Source organism: Osmerus mordax, chromosome 19 (genome assembly GCF_038355195.1).
Source record: "Osmerus mordax isolate fOsmMor3 chromosome 19, fOsmMor3.pri, whole genome shotgun sequence".
Lineage (NCBI taxonomy): Eukaryota > Metazoa > Chordata > Actinopteri > Osmeriformes > Osmeridae > Osmerus > Osmerus mordax.
Genome location: NC_090068.1, coordinates 13,461,848 through 13,485,151, shown reverse-complemented (window position 1 = coordinate 13,485,151; position 23,304 = coordinate 13,461,848). Strand labels below are relative to the sequence as shown.

The 23,304-nt window shown below is 43.0% G+C and overlaps 3 protein-coding genes across 3 annotated transcripts; all 3 read left to right on the top strand.

Annotated features, from left to right (window-relative positions):
• The first annotated feature begins 68 nt into the window (after window positions 1-68).
• Window positions 69-1,773, top strand: asb12a (ankyrin repeat and SOCS box-containing 12a). Its single transcript, XM_067257433.1, has 3 exons — window positions 69-98; window positions 643-1,408; window positions 1,540-1,773. Exons 2-3 carry the CDS (start codon window positions 649-651, stop codon window positions 1,689-1,691), a joined length of 912 nt encoding a protein of 303 aa, XP_067113534.1. The 5' UTR covers window positions 69-98; window positions 643-648; the 3' UTR covers window positions 1,692-1,773.
• A 1,315-nt stretch (window positions 1,774-3,088) lies between these two features.
• On the top strand, window positions 3,089-8,145 carry amer1 (APC membrane recruitment protein 1). The gene has a single exon (XM_067257129.1). The coding sequence runs from the start codon at window positions 3,089-3,091 to the stop codon at window positions 6,179-6,181; it is 3,093 nt and encodes a 1,030-aa protein (XP_067113230.1). The 3' UTR covers window positions 6,182-8,145.
• Window positions 8,146-12,501: 4,356 nt separating this feature from the next.
• arhgef9a (Cdc42 guanine nucleotide exchange factor (GEF) 9a) lies at window positions 12,502-23,127 on the top strand. Its single transcript, XM_067257130.1, has 9 exons — window positions 12,502-12,642; window positions 15,946-16,155; window positions 17,379-17,558; window positions 17,963-18,195; window positions 18,410-18,539; window positions 19,384-19,515; window positions 20,731-20,974; window positions 21,135-21,203; window positions 21,321-23,127. Exons 1-9 carry the CDS (start codon window positions 12,517-12,519, stop codon window positions 21,491-21,493), a joined length of 1,497 nt encoding a protein of 498 aa, XP_067113231.1. The 5' UTR covers window positions 12,502-12,516; the 3' UTR covers window positions 21,494-23,127.
• The last annotated feature ends 177 nt before the right edge of the window (window positions 23,128-23,304 follow it).

Genomic DNA, 23,304 nt, shown 5'->3' with positions numbered 1-23,304 from the left:
ATGTTTTGACTTTTTTTTTTTTTTGAACCTAATCATATGACAGTTGCGCATGCGTTTACCAGTAGTCACTGACGTAATCGCACAGTTGATCTTCGCAGGTAGGCTAAAGATTGGTTGCTATATTATTAATTGCATTGCCGTTTGTTGTAGATTAATACTTGGTTAGATTTTTAGTGCAAAATAGTTTAGTATAACTTTCTAGCAATGTAATATGGTATCTTGACTATTGCAGGTTCAGGCTGACGAGGCAGCCGTGTATGACAACAACACAGCCCAGTTTTTCAGATTACATTAGCTCTAGCTAGCTACAGTAGTGTTAGCCGTTAGCTTGCTAAACCACACAAAATGTATCACAAATGTATGACATAAAACGTGTCCATTTCCTTTGCACGTTTGCGAGTATACTACACCCAATGTACATATTTTGTTAAGAGTTCCCAGTCACCATTTTTGCAAACAGTTGCAGACTATAGACAGTGGAAGCTAGGCTAGCAACAAGCTATCTAGCAGCATCACTGTTTCAGAAAGTGATTGGATGACATTGCAGGATTCTAGTTAATTTATCTACTTTAGCTCACATTATTTAATCATGTCTATATCTCAGAATAACTTTGTTCGTCAATCTATTCCGTTTCGATTTAGAATCCTATGCACCATTTGGAAGCTGTTGCAGACGAAGGCGCTGGTAGCGGTGAAAGCCAGCTGCTCAATCAAGCAGTGTCAAACAACGATGACAGATACCTTGATGAGCTACTCTCACAAGAACAATACAAGAAGTTCATTAACTGTAGAAGTGGCTGGGGAATTCCAGGCACACCATTACGGATGGCTGCATCCCGGGGTCATCTCGGATGTCTACAGGTGCTGCTGTCCCACGGCGCAGAAGTGGACTGCCTAGACGTGAAAGCGCAGACTCCTCTCTTCGCCGCAGTCTGTAGGAAATACTTGAACTGTGTTTTAGCACTCCTCAGAGCCGGGGCTAACCCAAACGGTAGCTCGTACAACAACTGCACGCCTGTACTTACAGCAGCCAGAGAAGGGGATGTTGAGATTCTCAAACAGCTACTTAAACATGGTGCAGAGGTCAACTCCAGATCTAAAGTCTTGCAGCGGATCTCAAGCACTAGCGTAGGGCCTCTCTATCTGTCAGCAGTGTATGAACACCTGGACTGTTTTAAAGTCTTACTTCTCTATGGGGCGGATCCGAATTACAACTGCACGGACAGTAAGCTGCTCAGTAAAATCAAGCAGCCTAAAACAGTGCTTGAAATGTGCCTCAGACATGGTTGTGGAGTAGAATACATCCAGCTGTTGATTGACTTTGGTGCTAACGTGTACCTCCCCACGCTCATAATAGAGAAATCCACAAAGCAGAATGAAGCAGTGGAGCTGCTTCTGCAGGAAAGAGGTGAAGTCATGCTGCAGTTCTTCCTATCAATAACATCAACACATATAGATATATAATTTATTTAGTTCCTTTGGCTTTTTCTCCAGACCCTTGTTATGTGTCTTAATTTTCTGTGTTTTTCTCGTTTTAAGGATGTCCCAAATCCCTCCTCTCTCAGTGCCGGCTTGCAATCCGAGGACACCTCATGAAGATAAACAGAATCCATTCCATTGATAATCTGGAAATGCCACCTAGACTGATTAACTTCTTGCAATACAAATCCACACTGACAACTACGCTATAACTCTGATCACATCAAGAACAATTGGTATTAAAACAAACTATACCAACTGGGTGAAACATTAAAATGGCTTTGGTTGAAGTTTTTTGAGTGATGAGGTCATCTTTTGTCTTTGTATAATTTATGAAACGTGTTAATTATGACTTTTTAGCAATTTCTTTCTCAAATGTGTGCTACAATGTCACTGTAATTGAAAACATAAAAGTCAATAAAATGTCATAAATATGTTACCCTAAACTCCAGATTTGTCATATCTTGAGATGACAATGGCAGCTACTGATTGTAAATGATCTTTCTACACACAGTCGGGATTTATCAACTATATGGAATCAAGACTATAGAGCTGTACTATTAGATTCTCGTTGTCCAAATGTGAACAATATATAAACTAAGAATGTCTAAGTCAAATGAAAAATATTCTCCGAGTCTGGTCGTGACTGACAAAGTCGTAGTCGTGACTGTCGTAATGCCGACTTCACGCCACACAGAGCGTCGGTGAGGTACCATGGTAACAAAACCAATTGACCAATGGTAGGTGGAGTTTCTGCTTCGCTACCGTTCTCAGGATGGATCGGATTTAACTCCATGCCACCGTCCGTACCTCGTCTGGAGCTGGATTGTTTATTATCGTTGGACCTAGCTAGCTAGCTTGCTGAGCTAGTCACCCATAACTACCTTGCAAGAACTCCGGTCAAATATGTAAGTCATCTAATTCCCCCAATCTTAAAAAGTGCATTGATAGGACAAGAATAATATGGCCATATTTAACTGAGCCTGATTGTCCCATTGCGATGAGTTGACATTGTATAGCAGCGACTAGCTTGCAGAATTTGCTACGCTAACAAGCATAGCATTTGCAACTGACTAAGCTTGCCAGCGAGCTATTTGTTTTCTTGACGGAGACGACGTGCTAGCTAACAACACGTTAGCTACCTGTAGCTATCTAGCCATTTAACGTTTTTCTCAAGTCCAACAGCTAGACAGCAAGTTAATTTTGTGCCAAAATAGGATCATACGAGGTGTTGAACGTTCATCACCAAATATATTTTCACTAGCCTTGCTAGTTATACATGGATTTAGCCATAGCGTGCAATTTCGCTGTACATGTGGCTAACGTTACTCGCTAAACAAAGGCAGTCAGTATCAAACTCAATGAGGATATCGATCTAGCCAGCATGTTAACGTTATGTGTCGAGATTTGAATGATCATAAATACAACTATTACTCTTCTTAAATAGTCTATTCTGTATAGATAGGCTAATCCTTTTGTTTGTTTTGATTCCCAGAATATGGCAGCAGATGGCGTTTGCAGGACAGACATGCATCGATAGGTTCCCATGACCTGACAGCATACCCATCATGGTATCTGTTGGCTTCAGCCTTTCTTAAATCATATTGCCATGGAGCCACGCAGGGTGAATGAGACAGAGAGTGAGTCCAAGTGTTTGTCTGCTAGCTGTGAGCAGTCGAGTGGCCACGCCGCTGTTACGCCTCCGCCTGATCTGACAAACGATGCCCCCCACGAGCCACCACCTTCAGGGAAACTTCGGAGAACCGCCCTCAGATTGTTTGGTGGAAGGAAAGGCATTTGTGTTCTTCCGAGCTTCTTTGGGGGTAGAAACAAAAACCAGAACAAGTGGTCCTCTAAAAAGGGAGTTCGAAAGAGCAGAACACATGATGGACTCAGCAAGGCAAACTGGGAGGACGGCGTTGGAAGTGGGTTTGCACCGGCAGGAGACTTCGAGTACCACATCGAAAAAGACACTGCTGCAAACAGCGGTTGCAGTGAATTTGGACATCCAGTCGGTGATCAGAAGTCTATGTCTCTTCCACGGCAGAAAAAAGGTTTGAGGGGACTGTTTAACAGCATCAGGCGACATAAAAAGAACAGAAATGGTGAACTTGAGAAACACGAAACGGTCCCGATGTATTTTGTCTGTAGCAAAGAGGTGCCTGTTGCCCAGGTTAACTGTGACCAAAATAACACAGAGTGCCTGGGTAAGTTGACTGAACCGTATGTGCCTGACTTGAATGCAAACACAGGAGAGGGTGAGCCTGCTGTGTCTGAATGTATTGATGTTGGAGTCATGGTTTCTGAAAAAAACACAAAAGAAGATATCCTGAATGTCGGCTCTGAGAACCAACTGGAGGAAGAAGTGGCTGTAAAGAATAACGACTCACCTGGTTCCGACATGAAACTAATCTCAAACACGTTCGACTCTCTCCCTAACAACGATCCTGAATCCGCCACGAACAGCCAACTGTCTGTCGGCTCTTCTGATCAGATCAGCCTGATATTCGGAGACGTGGCCTCCTTGAAGAGTTTTGATTCGCTAACGGGATGTGGCGACATAATCGCTGACCAAGACGACGACAGTATCGCAGAGAGCACGGTTTCAGGGGAAAGGAGTAGGAATGGGGGCAAAAGGAGTTCCTGTTACGTAACTTACCAGGGTGGAGGGGAAGACATGGCCACACCGGACGAAGTGGACCTCCAAGACCTCTGGGAAAACGAGGCTGCCGAGGAAGTTAGCTTTAATCACAACCAAAACGAAAGCTTGGTGGAACACTCTGACAGCCTGAGACTGACTCCTGAGGATCCGTCCAGCTGCCTCTACACAGACATCAGCAGCAGCGGCACCCTCGGACTCACAGACAACACCGTCACCTCCGGAGATGTTTTGACTCCTCAGAGTGACCATCAGGAGTCCGTTCCCAACAGCGACGAGGGTTACTACGACTCGACGACCCCGGGGCCGGATGAAGAAGGCCACGAAAAGGCTGACAGGATGAGGAGAGACAGACTTCCGAGGGACAGTTACAGCGGCGATGCTCTTTATGAGCTTTTTGGGCCAGATGACAGTCTTATAAGTCCAGCTTTTGATAACCAGTTGAAGCTGACCGGCCCCGTGATCCATGGGTACTTAGACAAGTCTGCTGATGTAAAAGAACACCAGCCGTTTGGTTCTGAAATGGGTTCGTTAGAGTTTGAAAACACGAGTTTAACTAGGATTCTCCAGGATCTTCACTCTGCAAAGCTGCCAAGTGACAGCAGTAAACGATCCAAAGAGCTTGCTTTGTTCACCAAAGGCCTCCACAACCAAGGCTTGAATAAAAGCATGACTTCAAAAGCACAGGCCTCCGTGGACCCAGTCACCTCGGAAGCTTTCAATCAAGGGAACATTTCTCAACACGGAAACAAATTTAGTAACCTCAAAAGTCAACCCCATGAACAGAGCTCAGAGAAAAACAAGATAATGGCCCCACAATTAAAAAACAACAAAAATACTTCAAAGCAAAAAACAGCGGAAATGGAGGATGACCTAGCAGTTAGCTTCTCTCAAGCCCTTGTTGACTTTACAAAAAATGCACGTTTATTCGGCGGTCCTACTGAAGGAATGAGTGGCTCTGAGTCAACCTCTCCCTTCGCCCAAAACCTGCAGGCCCTTCCTGCCATGGTAACCTTTGATGTGGTGGACATGGATAACGAAGGAGAGTACGACCAGCAGGTTGACATGACGATAGAAGAGGACATCACGTCGCCTTACGAAGTATTTGAAGAGAGCTACCTGCAGAAAGATGCGTTTGCTGAATGTGACGATCGAATGTTTGACCTTTATGAACAGAGTCTCTTAAGTAACACTTGGGCTATCACAAGCCTACCACGTCACCTGAGCCTTACTCCAGCCAATCAGACGACGCCCAGCCGGCTGGCGTTAAACAGGAGGAGCAGATCTCTGGATACGGACTGCTTGGAGTTGGAGATGACGAACATCTACCTGGGAAGTGGGGCTGCGCCGCCGTCCTGTCATGTGACTGAGAGAACTTCAAAGAGAGTGTCTTCTCTCCACCGCAAGAAGAACGGACACACACCCTCCGCGGAGAGGAAAGACGGCAGCAGCTTCATGTTTCTGTCATGGCAACAAGAGGCCGAGAGATCCTCCGTGTCCACTCTGACAGACGGGAGAAGAGCAGAGAACTGTCCCAGCCGCCGTCTGACCCCAGCCAGGCATGCCCCGTCCTCCAGTCAGCCTGGGGGGCAGACCGCAAGAAAACCACAGCAGCAGTCTGTAAGCATAATAGCGGAAAGAATGTCCTGCAGTTTTAACTCTCAAAACACAGGCCTTGTGAATAGACCCTGTCACCTTCCTTTGAAATCAGAGGCCAGTGGAGTCCAAGCCCCATGTGTTTTCTCTGCAGTGAACCGGGAAAACATGTATGTGAGGTCGGATCTGGCTTCAGATGGCGGGGGCGAGGAACTTTTTTACACCTCTTCACTGAACTCTCAGTCTTCTGGTCAGCTGTGTAAGATGAGAGCAGGTGGCGTGGCTCATGGCATGCCTGTCTCTGACTCTCTGGACCTGGGGGATGGAGACAGGAGCTTCTGCAGCAGAGCGAGACCAGCCGTGGATACAGGGTTCCATCCGGCTTGTAACAAACACACGGCTGGAGCAAAGCAGCCGGACCTGCCGACACCTTTACACAACACTTAACGTAGGCCTGCCGCTCATACTCACACACAATGTGCCGCCAAAGACACCATTTAGCGTGTTTACATCACCGAAAATTGAATGATTGTTACATTTGACATGTAGTAGATTTATTATCTTTTTTTTTTATCGATAAACTACTGTATTTCACTGTGATGCACAAGCCTTATAATTGATGTTGTTGTGTTATCCTCTGAACACGACCACCACACCACGGGAACTCCCTTCACATCTGTCACTCTAAGGTGGAGGATCTTAGAAGCCTGGTATTTGTACAAAGTTTCAGAAATAGTTTGTGACACACTTGGCCGGATGTCAGGATCCAATTTACAGCTGTTAATGTTTGTATATTTTGTAAGTTTGTCTTTCTAGTTTCATTATAGATGGGGCAGCTGAACTTTAGATTTCAGTTATCTGTTAGTCTGCTAAATTAGTAAGTGATTTTGAAATGCATTTGTCAAATGTGTCTGCAATGTGAAGATCTTAATGGCAGTGCAACCTCATCAGACACTATTTTCAGAGACTGTTGAGGAGCCTTGTTTCTGAGCTGAGCTGTATACAATATATAGGCCGTGGTCAGTGTTTGAGCTCATCCTCCATCATTTCACAATGTTCTAATAGTCTAGTTTATAGACGTTTTACCTTTTTTGTTTTGAAGAAGTTATGCTTTGTTTTTCTTCAGATCTGTATAATGTAGTACTGTATTTCTATGTGAGAAAATACCTGTAAATTTATCTGGTTTTATCATGATTTTTCGGCTGTATTTTGTGTCCGTGGCATGTGTGCTGACACTACGGAAAGCTAGCTTTAGCTCTCATCTCTTAAAGCATCGGAATATTGTTTTGTTTGTAGAAAATACTGAACACGGTTATTACTGGGAGAGTTGTTACTGGAGAGTTGTTACTTTTAATATGTGAGGAGAACATAAGTTATCTTGTCATAACATCCTCTTTTTCTAAATATCAGTCATTTCCATATAACAATCACAGTTGATACTTCAATCTATAGCCTAGTCTCTATTTCCCCAGATGCAATCAATGATAATAGGAAAGCGGATTCACATTACAGTTTAGCTGCTATTCTAGTTTATATCAGCTTCTGGAATATTATTTCACATTTGGAGAAAGATTCACCATGTTAGGTTTCAACATCCTTCATTTTCTTTCATATAAACCAATAATAGTAAAACATTTCAATGTTACAGCTGTTTCACAAGACAGGGCTGTGTCAAAGTTGATATTCATGGTAACAAATAAAACAAGTATGAATTCATGTGTTAATCCATAATGTGGATCCACAGCAGAACTCATGTCCCATCAGATTGAACTTCTAGGCACAGTTTGCCAGACATGGATTAAGTCTAGTCCTAGACATAAAACATTTTCAACAGAGATCTTCATAGAATATTTCTCATACTTAAGAACTAGGCTTAATCCATGTCTGGGGAAACTGGGCCCTAAAGTTTTCAGTAAAACAAAAGACGGGAACCTCTACTGGTCACAGGAGTTATGACAAATGTGATCGAGTCCAGGATCTTCCCATGATGGACCGTTGATGACACTTGTCAAGAGTCTTGACCAAAAGCGATTTGGTTTGGAGCTGGCCAACAGAAACCGTCTGAAACAGAGACAGAATGGTGAAGGAGCGAGTCAGCGCCCACCCATCTGCCCTGGAGGCACGCAGAGGGTCTTAAAGAGCTTCTGAATCCTTACAGCGTTGTGAGAGATTAAACATCCCACTGCTGAGTGTCACCGCTGTTATATGGGGATTAAATTATTGTTAGCACATTTTGTGTCAGATGGGTGAACTAATGCTTAGTGTAATTTGTTGTGATTCATGTTTGTCATGAATTTTTGTTTGTCATTCTATTCCAATGGGCTTTTTGAATATAACTCCAATCAAAGAAGATTTGACCAAATGTAAGAACATTTTTCAATGAAAGAGAATCAAAAATTAGATGTCATAATGTGTAACCGCTAAGACTAGTTATTAAAAAAGCCTGCAATGTAACGTTGACTGTGACAGATTTGTCACCATTGTCTATCTCTTACATTTACATTTAGCAGACGCTCTTATCCAGAGCGACTTACAGTAAGTACAGGGACATTCCCCCCCGAGTCAAGAAGGGTGAAGTGCCTTGCCCAAGGACACAACGTCATTTTTGCACAGCCGGGAATCGAACCAACAACCTTCTGATTAATAGCCCGACTCCCTAACCACTCAGCCATCTGACCCCCATCTCTTATCTCAAGTCTGCTAAAGCAGGACTTGGATGGCAGGGCTGTTTTCCTGAGTTATGTAACTCCTTGTGCTCTCTGAACTGTAAACACATTGAGATGAGGGAAAATGCTGCTCCTAAGGTGGCCTGGCCTCTCTCCAAGTCCTTCTTGTGGACGGCCACTGTGCTCGCTCCAAGTTTTCATCACAGCAGATGGCTTTTATTTCTTTATGGCACCGCTCTTAAAATATGACGTTTTATATATACACACGCCAATACTCCTTGTTATTAGTATAATATAATGTCATATAATGATTGTTCATTTGGGAAATGAAACGAAACAGTGGAAATGGATTAGACCTCCAGACTGCATGTGAGGTAGGGGGGTCTGGGCCTTGACTGGGTCACTGCACCACGCTACATCTACTACAAAGGCTAGAGAAGTATGTAGATTTTATGCTGCAGCAGTGGTGTAGCCCCACCATGCTGCTGCAGCAGCTGACCCTGCTCTCAGATCTGACTGGATTTACAACCTTTCTATTGTTTCAATAGCAACAGCAGTAAAGGCCTTTCTACACCGTCATTGTCCTGGAAGCTCAGTAAAGACAGTTGGAGATTGTTAAATGTGGAAGGTTTAGGCAAACTGTTATTGGAGGGCAGAGGAGATGTGTTTACACTATCCTGCAGTCAAACTATTTATTTGATCAATCTGTGAGGAAAAAATAAATATAAGTCCAGCAAGAAAGAAACATACTGTTTGTGATGATTTTTCATTTAAAGTGACATAAAATATGAACTTTACCTGATTATGTTTTTATGACGTAGGCTATATGAATAATTTTGTCTTTGCTTTAACCCCTGTTTCCTGTTCTTGTCAGGAATGTTGCCGGAAGACCATATTGATTGAAGATAGTTTTCTCCAGGTTCTCGAAATGACAAATGTCAGCTCATTCTTCTCCACAAGCTCACAGTGGATGTTCTTTTGAAGCATTTTAATTTGTCTATTTTGGCCTGAGGTGTCCATGCTCCCAGCGTGATGTGAAATATCAAGTCTGGGCAAAGGATATTGGTCAGTTATTTGATAGAGACCACAATATGAAGGAGCTTCGAGATATCGCTCACTAGCATTTGCTTATTTTTTTTACGTTAAATGTTGAGATTTATATATATAATTTAAAAAACATCTGATCTTCCGTGCAGGTTACAAGGCAATTCCCGGCATCCCAAGGTAAAGCATCAGTCATGCATTGCTTGGCTGTGTTTGTTGAATCCCAGGCAAGAAGCCCCGCCCACGTTTCCTCCCCAGTAAGCAGAGACTTGCAGCATCATTTCACAGCGGCAACGTTATCATCACATTGGGTGTATGCGCTTACGAGCTTTACGAAAATAGAGAACTGCACTAGGTTCGTCTATTCAGGGAACCACCGTGCGAAGAGAGCAAGACTGGAAGGGGATCTTACGGTATTGACCCTGATGATGATGAGGATGATGATGGTGAGGATGATGATTGAGGATGTGTACTGACAGGACTTTGAGCATGGGCTGCAAATGTAGATGTCATTAATTGTAAGCCAATATCACGTTTTTTTGTGGGCAAATTATTTTATTTGATCACGTTAAGACCTTCAATTGCACGTAAGAAACCAATGGCAAGTTGATTTGTGGCGCGTATGCTGTAGCCTACCTCACTGCGCGTAGCATATGGATCACAGATTGCACTCAGGAAGCCTACGCACTGTGGAGCTGAACGGAGGCAATGGGAGTGGGAGCAATTGCGCGTTCATTGGAGGGACACTGAAGGCCTTAACGCTTCATGAATGGCGCTGGTATTATTTTTATTTAATCTTCAGATATTTCGTCGTATTGTGGAGGACATTTAATCAACAATAGACTATATTTCGACCGTCAATGTCTATACTGTAGCTTGCTCGAGACTGCAACTGTGGTTTGTAAGGATATCTAGGTCTTGCTTCACTTTTCCCAGACCTGCGTTCTATTTTATTGGCGTGATGTGGGCAATAACGTCTTAGCTTGAGCTATTGCTTAGACCAAGACTGTTAGCGGTGTTTAAAATGTCCTTGTCGCACGTTTCAGGTGTAGGAAGTGCTAGGCCGTACGGATGAATCTAGAACGCAATTAAGCAAAAGCCAGTGATACATAATTTGTTGATAATAGGCTACATAATAGTATGTCGACGAGCCATGTGTTGAGATGTGTGTGTCATATTGTTTAGTGGGCTATAAAACGAATCATCTGAGAGGAAAAAAACTGTCAGGGTTTAGGACTATAGGCAATGTGACAGTATTGATTAAGATTAATTTATTATGGAGTTTTTATGCGCATCTTGTCAGGTTGTCTTGTTTATCAGTCGAAGGCCCGGTGCTCCATGGAACAGCTTGTCTGTTTGGCATTTACGCTAAATGTTTGTTTGGCTAGGCCCATTTCTGACCGAATACTTTTGCTGTGCCTCAGCATATTAATAGCACATACATGTCTTGTATTTCATTATACAGTTGGCTACCAAGAGCTGTGCATGTAAAACCATTGTATAGACCGTTGTTGATTCTATAGAATAATTTCCTGGTTCCAGTAACCTATAACAGAGTTAGAATGCAGTCAGTTACTGCAGAACAGTAAATTTAGATAAAGTATGTAAAAATGCATTGAACTCACGGTGTATTATCCCAGAACAGATGTTTGTCAACCAAAGCTTGGGTGGTAATATGATTATCATGAAAAAAATTGTTAAATGAATTGTCCAAAAGCTCAAAAGACACGTTTATGAAAAGGATTTAAACAGGATGTAATATCAAAACAGAGGTGTGCGTGTTTACGGTAGTCAGAGGTGCGTTCCGATAGAAATGCACTGATTCACATAGAGCTACAAATACTTTCTGTTCTCCAGCCTGAGTCAAGTCTCATGCCAAAAATGTATCACAGAAAATATTGGCTTTATTGACTGTAATTTACATCTCGGTTTTGAAGTTTTGAATGAGTGACTCACTGTGCCATTGTGCCAGTCACTATTTGCCCCTAACTCTAAACGTATTTGTATTTCATTCCTTATGGGGTCACATCTGCAGTAGTCTTCGTGAGGGCTCTAAACTACATGGAGCTTAAGCTGGAGTGTGATGACTTGCTGATTGGCCGGTTTTAGCAGATGTGTTCCATTATAGTATCACATGATTGTTTTATTGTTGACTCAATGTTTTCTGGTGTCCACAACAAATCCCTCAGCACACTTGGTATGGGCTACTGAGGCAAATAACGTCCACACAAGCGCACTACCTTGAGAACAATGTAGACCAACATTTTAGCATCTTCCATAAAAATGGTCCTTAGAAAGGGTATTCGCACATAGGGAACCCGCATTAGATATGATAAGGTAAATATACTGCTTTTGCTGGCCAACTGAGGACAAGTTAGAAAGATGGAAAAGTAGGACCGAAAGTAGCACAGGTGCTGTGAAATTCTCAAGTCCTTTTAGAAGATGCTGCAGCCGGGGATGCCAAGCTGTGAGCCTAGTTAGTGTGACCAGACTATGACGACATGTGCAAAGCTGAAAGGAACAGTGGGATCAGGAGAATCTTTCCATCCTAGCTGCCCATGTGACATGGTTATCCACTGTCACTTGCACGGCTGCTCTGAGAAATTCTCTGTCCACCCACAGTCATTCAAAACAACCAAAACTTACGGAAAGACACATGAAAATGTATGAAAATCTGATGTCTGAGTGCTGTCTCTTTCTGTCTCCTTCCTGTCACCCTCCTGTCTCCCTCCCGTCTCCCCGCCTGTCTCCCCTCCTTTCTCCCTCCTCTCTGCCTTCTGTCTCCCTCCTCTCTCCTTCTTGTCTCCCTACCTGTCTCCCCTCCTCTCTCCCTCCTCTCTCCCTCCTGTCTCCCTCCTCTCTCCCTCTTGTCTCCCTACCTGTCTCCCCTCCTCTCTCTCCCTCCTCTGTCCCTACTCTTTCCCTCCTCTCTCCCTCCTGTCTCCCCGCCTGTCTCCCTCTCCCCCTCCTGTCTCCGTCCTGTCTCCCTCCTGTCTGCCCTCCTATCTCCCCCCCCAGCTGATCAGTGGAGGATCCATCGTCAGTGCTGAAGCCGTCTGGGATCATGTCACCATGGCCGACAGGGAGCTGGCATTTAAGGCGGGGGATGTCATCAAGGTCCTGGACGCGTCCAATAAGGACTGGTGGTGGGGCCAGATCGATGATGAGGAGGGATGGTTCCCTGCCAGCTTTGTGAGGGTGAGAAGCTGATTCTTCTTGTTGTCGGTTGTATCTCTTGTCTCTGAAGCCGTACGCTGGTTTGGCCAGATGTCAGTGTGATGATTGATTGTTATTTGTCATGTCATTGTTATTCGGCATAGGTCACGACAGTCTCACTAGAGCCTATGTTGTAGATAGATGTTTACATTGATGACTCATACTGTTGTTTGTTGAACCATATATAGTCAAGGTGTCACTGGTTGGTTGTCTCTGCTTGGTACCCGTGAAATTGAAGTGCTTGACCAGATATGAACCAGGTGTGCCATGTTTTTCTTTTCAAAGGTTGAATCTCACCCATCCCAACCTCAAACAAAACAGGTTTTCTATATCAACCCTATAGCAGCTTCACGGTTCCAAAACACAACGACCAAGGTGCGTCTAACAGAGTTTTTAAATGAAAAGAATAACTGTTGAACTAGCATCTCACACCCCATAACTGACATCCTGTTGCTTTTATACTGCTGCTTCCATTGATCACGTTCCAGTTCTCGAACCTGTGAGTTCAACTGTCTACTTTACCACCAAGGAGAATCTTAAGAGTGTATGATCCACTATCTACCTATCTCCCCTTCCTCCCTTACCAATATGATGTGAATTTACCTTCAGCAAATAGTGGTATATCCTGGCATCTGCAAAACAAAGGCCATAATTGTGGGTGTCTAAGTGCAGACAGAACAGAACCACTTTTAACAATGTGCTTGTAAGCAGTAAAGTTTGAGGTAGATCTAGAAACGATTGAATAAATAATTAATTAGATGTTTTACTACCTCTGAATGATAGTGATGTACCATAGATAGGTGTTTTTATTGATTATGTCAGTTGTGTATGCTCAGATTGGGTGTGCAGGCCCAAGTTAATTACTCTGACTCGCCACCTCCTCTCACTCAAGAAGAACTACTAAGACACTGATTTGTATCATCAACAGTGAAACATATTTAATGAACCATTTAGCAAAATATCAAACAGGTTCGGCCAAAAGAACGAGGATTGGTAAGCGACCAATGGGGAAGGAAAGGATTTTCCGAAGAAAATTTTAAGAAACCATTTTAATGGTTCTTTTATGGAGAAGGATTTGTTAGCATGCTGAAAGTTATTTTAGGTAGCATACATTCTTTTAAAACCCTAAGAGCCTTTCTCGATTCTTGCACCTACTCAATGAATGTTCCATACGGCTTTTGTCCAGTGCTCCGAGAGGGGAGGACTGCGCTCTAAATAGACACGCATGGAAGATGTGACTCAAGCAGAGACAGAGAGTACGGGCCGTCCAGGACTGCGGCCAGATGTCTGAAATAGAGTCCGCATCTCACAAGGCCTCCATATGGACACATGCATATTTAACATCACATTCAGAGGAGATCTCGGTTGGGATTATAGGATGTTTGGATCCGTGGCTCGATGAGCTGGAGTTGCTGTTTGAAATCCGTTCTTGGTTATGTCCTGTGGATGCATAAACAAAGAACAATTCAGAAGGACAATTTGCTTCACCGTCCAACAGTCAATAATTCTAATAATACTGGGTAGTGACGTCGTTTTGCATACATGCCGGCAGAGTATTGCATTCAATACAGTAGCCTGTTTGTATGTAAGAGTACACTGGCATGCAGGCCAAAGCTCAGGTTTGTGATGACCATTAACCTTCACTATCTGGAGTAAATACTTAAGCTCACACTTGCTATCTCATCTTTTTCTTTATCACTTACTTAATGACTCTAATGCCTTTGGTGTGTTACCAGCTTTGTTAGAGATAAAACAGGATAAGATAATACTCCAGGAACAAGGCTTTATTATAACCTAGAGCAAAACGTACCGATTAACAATGCAGTTGCATCATAGCTGGCTTCTTATGTGTGTCTTCCTGAACAACATGATTACTTGGATTTGTAGCAGGAGTCAGCTACCTACCCAGTGTCCTCTGGCAAACAGTCTAAAATTAGTTCCCTTTGAGGATTACACAAAGTGACAGTTCATTCCTTGAAATGCCTTCCAGCATGCGATGTGCTAATGTGCTCACAACTCCTGCAACTCCTCCACCCAGGAGACGGTGACGGATAATGATAGAATAAAGAACAGGAAGACGTCACATTCTTTGTTTTATATTTTCTACTCTTTCCCCTAACTTTAAAGTTGTGGCAATTATGTACAGATATTTACTGAAGTTGCTGTGGCAGATTGAAAACTCACAATGATGGCTTCTAATATGAAAATAGCACCTGATATTGGGTGTTTATAGAAGTACGTGGATGCATGCATGCTGTCGGAGCATAACGTGGATGTACTGTGGATTAACATTCTGTTGTGTTATAAGACAGTCTGTGTTATGGCATTCCAATATCTCTGCTTCACATTCTGTGGCCTTACATGCTTAAAGTTTTATTTTGCAGTGATGTATACTCAAACTAACCTCCAATTACATGCTTGTTACTTTTTGATGCTCAACTACATGAAGTAAGCGTTTCATATTTTGTTGCATAAACTATTTAACTTCAACACAACTGCCATGTGTTTATTAGAATTCATGAGGATGGCAACCCTTTTCACAAGTTTTTAACAGTCTGTTCTTTTACAGATGCAGTAGAAGTGCTAAACGTTTATGTAGCTGGAGTCTCACACTAGCCTTCAGATCACTGTTGTCTAAACAGGCTGTCATTGTAACAACATTGTTTGCACATAATGTTACAAAAAAGAAAGTGCTTTTGGACCGCAGTGGAGTTATGCTAGCAGTAGAATGTTTTTGCAACAAACACCATGTTTATATAATCAGGTTAGATTGTTTTAGTTGTCCAGTGTAGACATGTGTTTTGCTGTAGGCCTAGTCTCCATAACATGGAGCAGTCTCGCAGACTCCTAAAGACAATCACATACATGTTTTATAACCATTACATCCCTGCTGTAACGGCCTTGGTCATTTAGTCCTGTGCTGACAGCAACAAAATGACTGTTGCATAATGCAGTATTATTACCTCAATAAGGACGGTAATATTACACACACAATAGAGATCTGCGGAGCGTGAATTGTTTATCTCTTGAATATTCAACAAAGATACCTCTACCAACACAATTTCGTTTTTTTTTCTCGCATTTGCATTCTATTTCAATTTAGTTTAACTCTTATTTTGGTTGTTCGTGTCCAATCTGACTGGTTGTGTTTTTTTTGCATTTCCTACAAGGATAATTCTACTAATACAAAAACCTTTTTGTTTAGTATTTGCGTCCTATTTCCGTTAAGATGAAGTCGTATAGTGGTTGCACGTGTCGAGGCTGACTGGGTGTGTTTCCTGTCAGCTGTGGGTGAACCAGGAGGAGAGCTCGGTGGTGGAGGCCGTGGAGGGGCCAAGCGAGGTCCAGAACGGCCACGCGGAGGCCAGCCCCAGCAGCGACTGCCTCTGCCTGGGCCAGCCCGCGCAGAACCGTGACCAGATGAGGGCCAACGTCATCAACGAGATCATGAGCACCGAACGCCACTACATCAAACACCTGAAGGACATCTGTGAGGTAGGCAACGCACTCGCTGGAAAGACGCACTTGTCGTTGTTCTAAAAGTAACGATCAAACGCCTGAAGATCGCTGAGGTAAAAAACAAAAACGCAGTGGTTCTGCTCTCCTTCTCTGCCCGTTCTGCATGTGGGGTGAGTGCTCTCAGGCCAGGACTGGAACAAGTCTCACAGAGGCTAGCTTCAATCAACGGCGTCCTAAACGGAAGTGACACAGCTACAGTGTGTCCCGATGAGAGTTGAAAACCAATGACTGAGAACACTGACCCGTGAGAGCTGGTGCTCCGTGTGGAAATAGCAGTTCCCCCATCTCACTGCACTCTCCACCAACAGATATAGTAACAAGCACTCCATTCCTTCACGCTCTGACTGTCTCTGTCAAACAACACACCCAAGAGGGTACATGAAAAAGTACTCAAAAAGCTTTTATTATTATTTTATTCGTTTTTGCTCTTTTCACAAAGACGTTACATAATCACAACTTTTAAGTGGAAAATAGCAGGAAGTATCTCCGAGGCTCTGATTGTCACAAAAATAATGTGGTCCAGGTTGACCTTTTCTGGCTGTGGGGCAAAGAACCAAGCTCTCACACACATCAGGGTTTTTTTTTTAAATCTTGTGGATTTCAGGGAAACACAATATGAATCACAGGTCCCCTGCAGAATTACACTATTCTTCAGAGTGAACTTTTGAAACATTACGTCGGTATCGCGCTAAGCACAACCATCCCATGGTCAAAATGGGGCATGTCTAGGTGGGTGGAGACGGCCAGTGAACCATAACCGGGCTCTCTGTGAAAGTGGAGGATTTTTCATGAATGACTGGAAATGTTATTGGAGAAATGAGCTTCCAGAGAAGGAGTCAGGGAATGGCCTGTGTTACATAACACAGACGCCTGCGTACAGAAACAGCTTCGCTGGAGGAATGTAGGAAGTCCTCTGGTTTAATGTGCTCTGTCAGGTCTAAACAGTTTATTCAGATAATTCCGTTTTGGTAGGGGAATGGAAGTTCAAATAGTTCAAATATTTTCCTTGTAATAAATAACAACTTGATAACCTTTATAGATATGGATGCCCAACACATTATTTATAAGCCACTAAAGTCTGGCTAACCTGTTATTTAAATGTGTCGAATATGTATTGTGTATTATATTTACAAATAGGGTTCGTAAACGTATTGTGAGACCACTCTCACTCTATCCTTCATGTTGTTCTGTGTCTGCAGGGTTACTTTCGACAATGCAAAAAAAGAAGAGACATGTTTAACGATGACCAGTTGAAAGTCATATTCGGGAACATTGAAGACATCTACAGATTCCAGTTGGGGTTTGTTCGAGACTTGGAGAAGCAGTACAACACGGAGGAACCCCACCTCAGCGAGATAGGCCCCTGCTTCCTGGAGCACGTGAGATACTCTGCACTCACACTAGAAAAAGAGACGCTTCAATTATCACACTGGAATCAGCATTTGTTAAACTGCATACATAATCATAAACAGTTATACTGTATTAACTGTCATGGCGGGTTGCAGACATGGGAAGTAACAAAGTACAAATATTTGCGAAAAAAATAATTCCCCCAAAAAACATTCAATTATAATTATTTTTTGACAAATACTATTAGACAGTTTGAATATGAAAAAACCCCCAACCTTTTTTGGAAAATATTCAATCAGTTCTTCAACTCATGTATTTTTAAACATGACTATCTTCTATTTGAGTGTGAAGGATGTGTGTACTTCTGCCATCTCTGGTGGGTTGTGATTTGAGAGACAGTTTTTAAAACTGTGATCCGTGTTCTGTCCCACAGCAAGATGGCTTCTGGATATACTCAGAGTACTGCAACAACCACGTGGACGCCTGCATGGAGCTGTCCAGACTGATGAGGGACGGACGCTACCAGCACTTCTTTGAGGCTTGTCGCCTGGTCCAGCAGATGATCGACATCGCCATCGACGGCTTCCTGCTCACTCCGGTCCAGAAGATCTGCAAGTACCCTCTGCAGCTGGCCGAACTGCTAAAGTACACCGTCCAGGACCACAGGTCTGCCGCAAAGTCTTTTCTTACTGACAAATTGTGTGTTTTCCATCCATCTACTATTGGTAGTCGTCGGTTGTACTTCCAGGCTTCTCTAACCACCAGACCGAATTTGAATGGTTCCGTTTGTGTCAGGACTGCTGATTTATATTAAGTTGGTTGTTGTGTTGAATGCTGCACTTCCTGTTTGTATTGTTCTCAACTTTTTCTCTTCTTGTAGCGACTACCGTTATGTTGCGGCAGGTCTGGCAGTCATGCGGAACGTCACGCAGCAGATTAACGAACGCAAGCGTCGCCTGGAAAACATCGACAAGATGGCCCAGTGGCAGGCGTCAGTTCTGGACTGGGAGGTAGGAGTCAAACAGGAAACAGATAGACTGGGAAGTAGGAGTCAAACAGGAAACAGATAGATTGGGAGGTAGGAGTCAAACAGGAGAGCAAACCAGAGCTGTTGGTGATCACAGACCAAGGACTTTCACTGTGGTCTCATTACATCTTTTCTCAAAACAGAAACTTTCTTTTTTAGTTGAGGCTCAAAGGATTTTATTTTCACAAGGAAGATGTTGATATGTTGTCACACAGAACCTTTGATAAGAGTTAGCTGTAGAGGAAGGAATGTGGGTTTTTTTCTCTACAAGATGGAACAAATATAAATGGCCTCCTTCTCACTTGTCTTCGTTCAAATGAGAAGCGGACTTAGTTGTTGACAGGCTTTTTGAAGCTCCCCTTTTCATCCAGATGAAGCTAATGAAAGATGAGTTCTGAATTGATCTCTGCTGAACAGGATGCCTGGTGCAGGAGAGGCAGAGCGTTAACAGGTCGCTCTGACCCAGTTTGGGAGTTTTTTCTTGAGTTGCATAGTCACAGAGGTACTGTAATTATGTCAACTAAAAAAAGGTCAAATTCTTTTTCTTTACGAGTGTAAGAATTTCCTTTCTTTGCTGTGTATTTAGTGTCTGTGTTGGGTCACCCCTTTGGAAAGCTATGGTCTAAGATATCATTAACTTCAGACAAGGTTCATCTTGAGCTACAAATATATCAATAACCTGTAGGCCCTCCTTCACTCTTCAAATTACAAAACCAAAAACTAAATGCATACAGTGAGATTGCTAAAAGCAGATGAGATAGTTAGAAAAGATAGGATTGTTTTTCTCTTCAAAACAAGATGTTTGTTTCGTTCCCCTGTGCATGCAGGGGGAGGATCTCCTGGACAGGAGTTCGGAGCTTGTCTACACCGGGGAGTTGTCCTGGATCTACCAGCCCTACGGGAGGAGTCAGACAAGGGTTTTCTTCCTGTTCGACCACCAGATGGTGATGTGTAAAAAGGTGAGGACGAGGACCCTCCCGTGCTGTTTTAACGAACCGTGAACCTGCATCCAGACATTACTCATCCGCCTTCCATTTTGTATCAGTCCGCACTTTTCCAGTTGTTGTGAACGCGCCTCGCATGATCAATCGGTCGTGGTTTCTGAAAACCTTGGCAGAAAAATTAGAAGGTGTGTTTGCACATTTAGTTCCTCTCCCAGGATCCAGAGGAAGGTCAATACTGAGGGAGAAAGTCACTTCTCCAGCTCAGCTTGCCGGAGGGCCTCAGCCGAGGTAATGATTTATTGTGCTAAACACAAAGTCACAGGGAAACAGCAGAAAGTGCTGAGCCTGTGTCTTGTTCCAGCCGTACAGAGGTTCGAGATGAGAGTGTGGCCTGCATCCCAGAGCTCTGCCTACTGAGGATACAAGCTGGAGTTTGTATTGTGCCTCTAGTTAATCTCTATTCTGCCTCTAGTTATTGGTTTTGCCAGAAAACACCACACTTTTTCACTTCTGAAATGGTTAGTTCACTTGTCATAATGCACACTTTGAAGATTGATGAAACCTCCAACATTAGTTCAGACCATACCATAAAGACAGCATTTGTAGAGAACAGTCAGTTGAATATTTGAGTAAAAGTAAAACTTCCATTTGCTGACCCTCATTGCTGGTTAATTGAATGTGATTGGGCTCGTCTCCCATTGTTCTCTCAGTGTCTGTGAGGCCTGGCAGTCTTCTCTTGACTCTTCACCCTGTCATTGATTGAGCTGCATGACAGCGGCATGTTACGTCAGATCTGTCCTGTCCAAACAGATCTGTGAGTACAGTACAGCAGGGCTGTGTCTGAGTTTACAGATGGGATGCGAGATGCTAGCACGTGGAAGGAATAGGCAGCGCTAACAGGGACGCGCTAACAGGGATGCGCTAACAGGGACGCCAGGAATCTGGAACATCTGCTGGCAGCAAAGTGCATTATTCATACTGCCGGGCTGATTGCATGGACTCCTGTCAGAATGATATTGATAGGCAGCAATTAGTCAAATGGACTTGTGCTTGATCCCGGCCAGAAACCCGTACCTATTTCATTATCTGCCTGTCGTCCCTGATGTTTTACTGTGTCTCTCTGCATTAAAGAGCTCGCAAAGCGGACGTTGGCGGCGAGGAGAATCTGTTCCTCTTTGTGTCTCTGACAGCACGCTGCAGACAGCAATCTGTCTTTCTCTTTTATCACAGGATTTAATACGAAGAGACATTTTGTACTACAAGGGCCGCATCGACATGGACAGGTACCACGTTGTGGACGCGGTGGATGGGCGAGACGACGACTTCAACGTGAGCGTGAAGAACGCCTTCAAGCTGAGTAACAAAGACTCAGACGAAATCCACATCTTCCTGGCCAAGAAGCTGGAGGAAAAAGTTCGCTGGCTCAGAGCATTTCACGAGGAGAGGAAAATGGTGCAGGAAGATGAAAAAATAGGTGTGCTTTTTTTGTTGTTCATTTATTTTTATTTTTTATAGCCAAACATGGTGTGATAAAAGAATTGTGTCCCCAAAAAAACAACGACAACACCTGTCTCTCAGCGTGGGTGCCATGCGCTTCGATTAACACTTTTCACGTTCTGTGTCTGTTCCCTCAGGGTTCGAGATATCTCAATATCAGAAGAAGCAGGCTGCCATGACAGTGCGAAGAATGACCAAACAGAAAGGTAAACTCCGTCTGTAGTCTACCCATGTAGCTTGTTTATCTTTAGGTACATCTGTGTAAACAACCCCCCCCCCCCACACACACACACTGTCTAACTCTCCTGTCATCTCATGTGCAGGCCAGAGATCGGTGCCCCCTGCGTACCCTCCCCCTGGTGACCCCATGAACCCAGGACAGTACCTGGTAGCAGATGGCATGGCACAATCAGATGTCTTTGAATTCAATGAACCTAAAAGGAGCCAGTCACCTTTCTGGCAGAACTTCAGCAGGTTAACCCCGTTTAGGAAATAAGAGACGATTCTGCAAGACCAACTTATTTTTGAGAAGCACGGTTGTCATGGAAACCGGACACGAAAGGATGGACCGGAAGTATTTTGGATTTTTGGAAACATTTAGCTTGTGAACATCGTACTGATGACTGTACTGTTCTAATCACTTTACCCGTATGACTGCAAGTAGCAACTGCTCCACCACAAAGATCGATGACCTTCGGAAACCGACAGAAAACCAAAACACCCTCCCCTTAACCTGTGGGAATGTTGTTCATGACCTCTGTCTGTGGACATGATTAGGGAACTGTGGTGAACCACAAAACACAAGTGTCCACGTGTAAAAATGAGGAAGCACTCTTCATCAACTTATCTTTATGCCAAAATTGGTTGTGTCCTACAGTTCACTGTGACCTTAATGGGCATTTTATGAGTTCTCGTTTTTCTTTCTCGTAGAGGTTAGCATTGACGATGCCGGCCAAATTAAACACTCTTATTGTTTCTGTAAATATTATTTTCCTCCCCATCTAGAATCAGTGTTTTATTTACAATGCATGACAACTCACCATTGCAGGTATTCTTTGTGCAATTATATTCGTACGGGTCTAAGAAAAGAGAATTAGCATCATCGACTTCAATTATGACATCTTATACTGTTGACAGGGTACTCATGGTGTATATATTTTGCTGACAGACAGGGACCATCCTGTGTTGTCCTGTGAATGGTCTCTTTAACCAGTTACACCACCAAGACAGCAGAGTCAGTTAGTGAAGTTATGATTTATTAATCTCTCATAAATTGCATATTGCTTTAATGACTAGGACCGAGAGCTTTTCTGGGCCATGAAAAACTATTTTTGGGCTTGTCACAGTCATGTTGAGATAGTTGCACTTCTCCGAAATGCACCTCTAATTTCATAAGAGGGAATATATGGCTATAATGCACTTCAGCCACCCAAATTAGCCATTCAACAACGATACTTCTGTCTTAAGAGTTTGAATGAAAACATGAAAACACACAATACACTCTGGGCCTTGATGGTCCAAGTCAACAAGTTCCTTACCTAGGAGCTATATTTTTATGTGAAATTCATCCTTGATCTTGAAAGTGAACGAATAACAAACTACTACTTTTATTCAAAAAATTACAATACAACATGTCAGTTGTCCTATTCCAGGGATAGTTGAAGTGGCGCCAGCACAATGTGATGACATCCTGATTCTATGCTTGTCATAGCAGTTTAAAGCCTTCACTTTGATGCTTGCCTAAAGGCTGAAATGACACGGCAAATTCTAGTCTTTAAGGGTTGTTAGGCATTTGAATAAAATGTCTCACGTTTCAAAGTTTTAGCAGAATTTCACATAGAGGATGCAATTTAATTGCTCAAGCTGGTTATCGTTCTCTATATTTATATCCAAGGGGACAAATCAATTTTTAAAAGGATATTTATATGCCTCAAAAATGATATAAGATGTTAGATTGCACTGGATATATTAAAAAAAAGTGCATTATGAAAGTGTGCAGTAATATTGAAGGACAAAGAGCTTTGATTATTAAGTTAAGTATCTTAAACTGATGTATGAATTGTCATTAATTTATAATAAATGCATTGTAACAATGGAAACAAATGCTTAAGTACTGTATCTGAATTGTTAAGTTGTTAATTTTTTTGTTTGTTTTATCAATGATCATGGACGATCTATAATTTATTCTGTGACTATGGCTTGGAATAAATTGAAACACATCGACATGCTTGTTGAGGTCTTCTATTGTGAATGTTGCAGTGTCATCCATTAACCCAAACTGAACATAGGCCTACTTAATTATGCCAC

Bases quoted from the DNA above. Each gene is read 5' to 3' on its own strand.
- asb12a (XM_067257433.1), top strand. From the start codon at position 649: ATGCACCATTTGGAAGCTGTTGCAGACGAAGGCGCTGGTAGCGGTGAA. The intron at 1,409-1,539 runs GTGAAGTCATGC...TCTCGTTTTAAG, and splicing joins GCTGCTTCTGCAGGAAAGAG to GATGTCCCAAATCCCTCCTC.
- amer1 (XM_067257129.1), top strand. From the start codon at position 3,089: ATGGAGCCACGCAGGGTGAATGAGACAGAGAGTGAGTCCAAGTGTTTG.
- arhgef9a (XM_067257130.1), top strand. From the start codon at position 12,517: ATGGCCGACAGGGAGCTGGCATTTAAGGCGGGGGATGTCATCAAGGTC. The intron at 16,156-17,378 runs GTAGGCAACGCA...CTGTGTCTGCAG, and splicing joins ACCTGAAGGACATCTGTGAG to GGTTACTTTCGACAATGCAA. The intron at 21,204-21,320 runs GTAAACTCCGTC...TCTCATGTGCAG, and splicing joins AAGAATGACCAAACAGAAAG to GCCAGAGATCGGTGCCCCCT.